This window comes from Gopherus evgoodei, unplaced genomic scaffold (genome assembly GCF_007399415.2).
Source record: "Gopherus evgoodei ecotype Sinaloan lineage unplaced genomic scaffold, rGopEvg1_v1.p scaffold_46_arrow_ctg1, whole genome shotgun sequence".
Taxonomy (NCBI): Eukaryota; Metazoa; Chordata; order Testudines; family Testudinidae; genus Gopherus; species Gopherus evgoodei.
In genome coordinates, this window is record NW_022060067.1 from 1,456,557 (window position 1) to 1,466,017 (window position 9,461).

The 9,461-nt window shown below is 40.6% G+C and overlaps 1 protein-coding gene across 1 annotated transcript; it reads right to left on the reverse strand.

Annotated features, from left to right (window-relative positions):
• Positions 1-6,267: 6,267 nt before the first annotated feature.
• LOC115642828 (olfactory receptor 6F1-like) lies at positions 6,268-7,203 on the reverse strand. The gene has a single exon (XM_030546524.1). The coding sequence runs from the start codon at positions 7,201-7,203 to the stop codon at positions 6,268-6,270; it is 936 nt and encodes a 311-aa protein (XP_030402384.1).
• Between the last annotated feature and the right edge of the window lie 2,258 nt (positions 7,204-9,461).

Below are 9,461 nucleotides of genomic sequence, written 5' to 3' on the forward strand. Positions count from 1 at the left end.
CATTCTAGCCCTGCATTTGCCAAACTGTTGCTACACAGCAGGAGCTTTGGTGTCTTAGTTAAGCCCCCACCCAGCCTCATTTCCCAAGCTTTAAAATAATGGCAAATGCCAAAATTGGACCCCTTCGACTTGCTGAACACAAACAGACAAAGAGCTGGACAGAGGAAGCTCCAACAGTGAATTTTATTGATTCTACAAAACTAAGGAAATATAGTTCATATACTTGACACCATCTTCTGGCACCTAATCAATTCCTCATTTACATATCTAAAGATATAGAGAATTCCTGTAAGAAAGGGAAGTAAACTGCATCTAAGGGAGGAATTGTGCCTTGGAGCTGTGTCTCTGAAACAGACAGTAAAATGTTCAAGAGTTTCCAAATTTGTTAGTGTCTAAGGTGCCACAAGTACTCCTCATTCTTTCTCCTTATAGTCAGAAAGTTCTTCCTAATATCTAACCTCAAGCTCCCTTGCTGCAGTTTAAACCTATTGCCTCTTCTCCTATCTTCAGTGGACATAGAGAACAGTTGATCATAGTCATCTTTCAGCTCCCCCCTTGATCTTCTTTCTCAAGAGTAAACGTGCCCAGTGTTTTTAACCTTTCTTCATAGGTCAGGTTTTCTAACCTTTCATCATTTTTGTGTTGCTCTCCTCTGCTCGCTCTCCAATTGTTCCACATCTTTCCTAAAGTGCGGCACCCAGAAGTGGAAATAGTAATCCATCTGAGGCCTCATCAACGCTGAGCAGAGGAGGACAATTATCTCCCATGTCTTACATACAACATTCTTGTCAATACACATCAGAATGTTATGAGCCTATTTTACAACTGCATCACATTGTTGGCTCATTTTCAGTGTGTGATCCCCTGTAATCCCCAGATTCTTTTCAACAGTACTAACACCTAGCCATTTAGTCCCCACTTTGTAGTGGAACATTTGTTTTTTCCTACCTAAGTTATGTAATTTGCACTTATCTTTAATGAATTTCACCTTGTTCTTTTCAGACTAATTTTCCAATTTGTCAAGGTCCTTTTGAATTCTAATCATGTCCTCTCAAGTGCTTGCAACCCTTACCAGCTTGCTGTCATCTGCAAAATTTATAAGAACATTCTCTGCTTCATTATCCAAATTATTAATGAAAATACTGAATAGTACCAGACCGAAGACTGACCTCTGTGGGACCCCACTAGACACACCCTTCAAATTTGACAGCAAACCATTGATAACTACTCTTTGAGTATGTTCTTTCAACCAGTTGTTCACCTACCTTATAGTAATTTCCTCTAGACCACATTTCTTAGTTTGTTTATAAGAATGTCATGGAGACTGTGTCAAAAGCCTTACCAAAATTAAGGTATATCCCATCTACTGCTTTCTCCCATACACCAGGTCAAGAACCTTGTCAAATAAATTAAAAGTTTTATTTTTAATTCAATAAACCCCTGCCTTTTACTGGCTAGGTGAGCACAGTGCAGCATTTCTCAAATCTCATCTACCCATCAAGAAGCTTGCCTCTCTTTTTCATCAGATCTCTTAAGCAGGGTTACATATATAATATAATATATTATAAACATATATGTTAGTCACACACACACACACACATATATCAATAGTGTGTGAAAAATGTCATGTATCTTTTTCAATATCCATTCTGAGATGTTTTGATCATTTTTTCAATCAATTAAAATATATATAGAAATAAGGCATAATTTCTTGTGATGAAAAATTTTGACATTGTTGACAGCTTCAACTAAAAAGGGCCAAGTATTTTCAATGGAACTACTCTTTCTTGGAAAAATGCCAGGAAAATCTAAATAAATAAAAGCAGCGGCCAGAATCTCTCGCCATTCAAGGTGTGAAGTGCTCATGACCAGAGTGGGGTGTGTATTGGTGGATTTAAGACATTGGTTTAACTCCTCAATCCTCAGCCCCCTATTTGGGAGTCTGGACTCAAATCCTTCTTTCATGTGTGTCAGATGCCAATGGCCTTCATGGGTTATTCCAAAAGCTGGGACGTAGCCAGACATATGGACGTCTTTGCCATTTTCTTTTTCCCAAGCAGCAAGATGTGGGTTGGGTAGGAGTCATGACAGCTGTCCCACACAAGTGGATCAGAAGGAATATTCCAGGTGACAGATCTAGTTTTAGGGGTGTTGATCACTATCTATGGGCCAGATCTTGAGCTGGTATAAATATGATCTATTCTGAGGATGTAGAGGTGGGAATCAAGTGGCTTTTTGCAAGCTCATTGCACAGGTGTGAATTTTTCTCTCTGGCATTAAATTGCCATTTAACATGTACCCCTGGAGTGAAACCCTGGTCCTATTCAAGCGAGTAGGAGTGAAATCCTGGTCCTATTCAGCTAGTGAGTCTTGCTATTGACAACAGTGTGGTCTGGTTCACCCCTGGAGTCTTAAAATTCCACATCCATGCATCCACCTTTTGGAGCAACCTCACAAGTAACTCAAATAGTTTCATCCTGAAGGAGAGGAAATCCCGTGTCTATTTGTGGCTGGGAATTTGAAAATCAATGGTGTTAAGCACATAAGTGCTTTTGAAAATTTCACTAGATGCCTAAATACCTTAAAAATCTGGTCCCCTATTAGTAGCTACATAGAGAAGTACATCACATAATGGAACAGGCCACCCAGATACCCATAAAGAATCTGCTTCAGTACAGAAATAACATTTCCTCTTGACTGCACGCCCCTAGTTGTCACCTTCCATCCCACACTGGAACCCATATGGGGTATCATCAAACAACTACAACCCATACTCAGTGGGGACCCCATCCTGAAATAAATCGTTCCTGAACTCCCTCTCTTGGCCTTCAAATAGCTCCCTGTCCTCTCCTAGCTCATCATCAGAAGCAAGCTGCTCACAAACCAAGAAACACCAACTCAACCAGACCCTGCAAGAAAAACAGATGCAAAACCTGCAGACACATCTCTACTGCTACAATGATAACGCCTCCCACAAAACACTTGTCAAGATCCATGGATCCTACATATGTCTATCACAATCTGTAGTGTACATCATCCAGTGCACTAAATGCCCCAATAGCAACTATGTGGGTAAAACCAGACAATCACTACACTCGTAAATAAACTCATGCAGGAAAATGATAAAAGACAAAAACACCACATCACCTGCCGGTGAACACTTTACACAAAGTGATCACTCTATATCTGGTATCAGAGGAGTAGCCGTGTTAGTCTGGATCTGTAAAAGCAGCAAAGAATCCTGTGGCATCTTATAGACTAACAGACGTATTGGAGCATGAGCTTTCGTGGGTGAATACCCACTTCGTCAGATGCAAGCACACCCATGAAAGCTCATGCTCCAAAATGTCTGTTAGTCTATAAGATGCCACAGGATTCTTTGCTACTCTATATCTGGTCTATCAGTCCTCATCCTCAAAGGAAACCTGCACAACACTTTCAAAAGATGACCCTGGAAGCCTGAATTCATAATTTTGCTAGACACTAAAAATCATGGTCTTAATAAAGACACTAGATTTATAGCTTATTACAACAATCTGAAACCCACTAACCTCTCTTTGTGTCCTTTCATCGGGTGACCCCTGGTTTTTGTATTGTGGGAAAGGGTAACTAAGACTTTTCAATTCACTTCTTCCACACCATTCTTGATTACCTCTATTACATCCCCCTTAATCATGCTTAAGTACTCCAATTAGGAAATAACAATCAGTTGCACACATACAAAATAGGAGATGACTGCCTAGGAAGGAGTGCTGTGGAAAGAGATCTGGGGATCACAGTGGGATCACAAGCTAAATATAAGACAACAGTGTAATATTATTATAAAAAAAATGCAAAGATCGTTCTGGGATGTATTAAAAGGAGTGTTGTAAGCAAAACACGAGAAGTAACTATTCCTCTCTACTCAGCGCTGATACGGCCTCAGCTGGAGTTTGTGTTCAGTTCTGGGTTCCACATTTCAGGAAAGAGGTGAACAAATTGGAGAAAGCCCATGGAAGAGCAACAAAAATGATTAAAGTTCTAGAAAACATGACCTATGAGGGAAGATTGAAAAAAATGGGACTGTTTAGTCTGGAGAAGAGAAGGCTGAGAGGGTACATGATAACAGGTTTCAAGTACATAAAAGGTTGTTACAAGGAAGAGGGAGAAAAAAACTATTCTTAACCTGTGAGGATAGGAAAAGTGGTGTGGGTTGCAGCAGGGGGCTCAGGGCAGGGAGTTGGGCTGCAGGGTGCAAGAGGGGTTTGGGCTCTGGCGCAGTGCCTCTTACCTGGAGTGGTGTTAGGGTGGCAGCAATGCACCCCGAGGCCAGGGCAGGCTCCCTGCCTGTCTGTACTGGCCCTGGCCTGGAGATGCTTTGGCCACTGGGGGAGGGAGACTCCGCACGCTGTTCATCCTGTGTGTTCCTCCCCCAAAGCTCCCATTGGCCCCGATTCCCCATTCCCGGCCAATAGGAGCTTCGGGGCAGATACCCACGGGCAAGAGCAGCACACGGAGCCCTCTGCCCTCCCTCTCCTAGGGGCCGCAGGGATGTGATACTGGCCACTTCCTGGAGCAGCTCAGGGCCTGCGGCGTCACAGGGGTGGCAATCCCACCGGCCATATCTAAAGCTCTGAGGGGCTGGCCCACGAGCTGCGATTTGCCCACCTCTGATCTAGATAATACTTAGTCCTGCCTTGAGTGCAGAAGGCTGGACAAGATGACCTCTCAAGATCCCTTCCAGTTCTATGACTCTGTTAACCTTTTAGACTTCTTTTGTGTATTGAGATGAAGTTTTCAGAGAACTAGCCACAATGACTCCAAGATCTCTTTCTAGAGTGGAACCAGATAATTTAGAATTCATCATTACCATTTTATATACATAGTTTGGATTATTTCTTCCAACGCACATTGCTCTCACTTATCAATGTTGAATTTCATCTGCCATTTTGTTGCCCAGTCACCCAGTTTTCTGCAGTCAGCTTTGGACTTAACTATCTTGAATAATTTTGTATCATCTGCAAACTTTGCCACTTCACAGTTCATTTCCTTTCCCAGATCATCAATGAATATGTCAAACAGCACAGGTCCCAGTACAGATGCTTGGGAGACCCCACTCTTTATCTCTCTCCATTTTAAAAACTGACCATTTATTCTTACCCTTTGTTTCTTATTTTTTAACTGGTTACTGATCCATGAGAGGACTTTCCCTGTTATCCCCTGAATAATTTCCTTCAGAGCCTTTGAGGAGGGACCGTGTCAAATGCTTTCTGAAAATCCTAGTACATTATATAGACTTCATCACCCTTATCCACATATTCGTTGACCCCCTCAAAGAATTCTAATAGATTGGTGAGGCATGACTTCCTTTACAAAAGGTGTTTTGACTCCTCCACAACAAATTCTGTCCATCAATGTGTCTGATAATTCTGTTCTTTAATATAGTTTCTACCAGTTTGCCCAGTACTGAAGTTAGGATCACTGGCCTGTAATTCCCAGGATTGCCTCTGGGACCCTTTTTAAAAATTAGAGTTACATTTGTTACCATCCAGGCATCTGGTACAGAGACCGATTCAAGTGATAGGTTACATACTACAGTTTGTAGTCCTGCAATTTCATATTTGAGTTCCGTCAGAACTCTTGGGTGAATATCATCTGGTCCTGATGATTTATTACTGTTTAATTTATCAAGATGTTCTAAAATCTCTTCTATGGACACATCAATATTGGAAGGTAATTCAGTAAGGTCTCCCAAGATATTGCAGGAAATTGCCATGTCTGTCACAGTCAGTTCCATGGCATCACACAAGTCCCCCCTGCTGGAAAATATATCATAAAAGTAAGCCGAGGAGATAAAGTGTAAAAGTGTGAATTCCAAAGGAGCACAAGGAAACTAGTCACCTAACTTGTGTTGAAATTCAATGGGATCTGGGCAATTAATTTCCACACATTCCTTTGAAAATGTCAGCTTGAATCCACATCTGACATTCAATGGGAGCTTGTTACCCAACTCCATGAGGCCTAGGCCCCGGTGTAATTATCAGTGGGTGCATCCATACAGATCCTGGCAAATGCGGCACAAATTTAGCAACTTGGAATTTTCAGCATAGCAAATTTGTATTTCTCCCACTTGAGTTCATCTGAAAGTCAGCATCGGGTTGTTACAGTCAGTGAGGAACCCTGTAAAACAAAGAAATGTTCACATGCACTAAGAATGACCTTCTGAAAATGTTAATTTTGTTCCCTTTGACTACATTTCTACTAAATGCAGACCATTTGAAAACCACTTTACATCCCACTGATTACCTTTTCCAAGGCTTGCTTCACCTCTTTGTTTCTTAGAGTGTAAATGAAAGGGTTTAATAGGGGAGTTACAATAGTGCTGAAGATGTTGACTATTCTGTTTAAATCCAATGAGTTCTGTGCAGAAGGCTTGACATACAGAAAAATGGTGGAGCCGTACCAGATAGTTATGACAGTGAGATGGGCAGAGCAAGTGGAAAAGGCCTTTTGGCGGCTTTGGGCTGAGGGGATTCTACAGATGGTGGAGATGATGTAAACATACGAGATTAGAGTTATTGCACATGAGCCCAGGAGGATATTCATAGAGATGATAAAAATTGCCAGCTCAACGAGTCTCGTGTCAGTGCAGGAAAGTGCTATCCAGGAATCTATGTCACAGAAGAAGTGATTGATAATGTTAGGGCCACAGAAAGACAACCTGGATTTTAGAGATGCCAACACAGAGATAACCAGGAACCCACACAGCCAAGAGATGAGGGCCAGCTGAGTAGAGAAGGTGCTGTTCATGAGGGAGCTGTAGCGCAATGGATGACATATGGCCAGATAGCGGTCATAGGCCATGACAGCCAGTATGATACATTCTGTAGAGCCCAGTGAGAACATGAAATACAGTTGCAGGATGCAGCCGGTGAAGGAAATCGTTTGGCTTTTCCCGATCATGACACCAATGGCTTTGGGGGCGCAGGCCGTGGTGTACCAGATATCTAGGAAGGAGATATTGCAGAGAAAGAAGTACATGGGGGTGTGGAGCCAAGGGTGGGTCCACACTAAGGCTATAACAGACATATTCCCTACAATTGTAAGGAAATACATAATTGAAAACATCATTGCAAGGGACATCCGAAAATACCAAGAGCCAGGAAAGCCCAGGAGTATGAATTTCTGCACACTGGTTTGGTTTTCTATTTCTGCTCCAGCCATGAGGTCCATATGTCAAAACATGAGGGATTATAAAGGCATTTAAACATGTTGAACACACTTTGGGATATGCAAATATGAAGTGCCAAATACCTTAGCCTATTGGGGCACCTATAAAACATCTGCAGATCCACAACCCTGAAACTCTGCCCACAAACACTTTCAAGATACCTACCTGGGCTCTGGGATTGTGGGATTTGACACTGCACCTGGTAGACCTGGCTCTTGCTTGAACTCGCTTCACTGGTGAAATAGGAGGAACAGGATTCCAGGCTGAAATTCTAAAGGATTTGGGCACCTTAGGGCTCCCTCTAAAATCCCTGCTATAATACCGAGAACCCTGATTAAAGATAAGATAAGGGAAGGGAATCAGGTACTACTCAACAACATTCTGTCAATAGGACTTCTGTTCCTAAGCCACTTATACTCCCTGATCTTCAATAGGAGTTGTGCTAGTTTGGCCTAGAGCTGGTAAAAATACAATACAACACAATACAATAAATAATTAGACAAAACTTTTTTTTATGTTGAAAAATACCATTTTGTTGGAACAGAAATATTTCATGGAAACATACCAGTTTCAACAAAAGTTCCATCCAGGTATGTTCTTAGGTCCAGGATGGAATAACTGATCAAAGTGAGAACAAATGATGAGGACTAATGCCAAAGCCTGGTAGCATGTGCACTTGCCAAGATCTGAGTTCCACTTCTGAATCAACCAGACTTGGGACTTGATCACAATTCTCCCATGATCTGGGTAACTACTCTAACCACCTGCTTGTAGTGGGCTGATCTTTTATACATCTTTTTTCCTACTGCCAAATTTTTTGAAAAATCTTATGTTCTCTCCATATCAGAAAAAAACAAGTCTTGAAATCTTGAGATTTTTTTTTTCCAAAAAATGACAATCCAATTTCCAGCCAGTTCTACTTAGACCCTTTAGAAAATCCCACCCCAAATTCTCAGGAACAAGAGACTGACATCAGAAATTAGAAATGATGTTTACCACTTATTGGGTGTCTTCAGATAGAATCTTAAGGTCCCTTCTATGGTTGGGACATCATTGTGTTGCACAAGGCAAAAACATAGCACAGAATCCATCTCTAGTCCAAAAATCTTACACTCTAAAAGACATGCCAGGCAAGCAGGGAGAGTCAAATAACAAAAAAACCTGTTTCTCAGAAACACAGTAAAATTGTTTCCCAATTTCCCTTTCATATAACAACTGCCTCGTTCACCCACCTCCCCTCGAGTCAGTTTCCAGTCAAATACTTGGAGCCTGGGCTAGATCAGAACAATACTCTAACTAGCTAGAAATGACATTCTAAACATTGTCGGTTACCAAATTCTTAAGAAACAACTTATAATGCACTTTAGAATTCTATGAACTTCTGCTACTGTGTACAAAGGGCATTGCTCCCTGAACAGAGATAGACATCAGATTATAGAAGAAAGAATAAATGATTGGAAGTTATTGGAGCCTGGTATTTTCAAATGAATCACAGCAATAAAAGCTGTGCAACTAACTCCCTTATGTTTCTTTGAAAACCCCAGCTGTAACACCTATCCTCTCCATTTGGATTTATTTTTCCACAGATAACAATATTTAGTACTTGTATAGCTCTTTACATCTTGAAAGCAATGTGAAAAGAGTGACTATTCATCCACATAACATGCCTAGACACTTATAGCCTGATTTAAGCCCTTCGAGGTGAATGTTTGACTAGATCAGTATGATTGTGCCTATTTTAAGGTGTGGAAACTAAAGCAGTGACATGAAGTGATATGTTCAAATCACAAAGAAAGCTGAGGACAGAACACAAGAGATGAGAGTCCCACTTCTCTGCACTGATGGGAAATGAGTGGGCATCTATCAATCTTTCTATGTATCTATACATATATTTTCTTCTTTTCTTCTTTGCCTCAGTAAAGTTACTATACCAGTACATTCCACAGGTTAATGTATTGGAAATTTTCCATTATTACATTTTTTTCAAGAGGTACTATCTTTTTGATGAAACAAAGATTTTTGCAAATCAATCAATTACTCAATAAAATATGTTTGAGACTTTCATCAATTCAATAACAAGAAGAAGTTATTTCTGGTGACTAAAGAACAAAATGTTTTGACTGAAAACTTCTGGTTTATGAAAGTTTTTTTTTCTTTTTTCTTTTTTTTTTTTACAAAATTCTGATAAAGAAAATTTGACAATAACAAAAATATTTTAATTTTTGTTATAAATTTTGATGCAAAGAGCAAC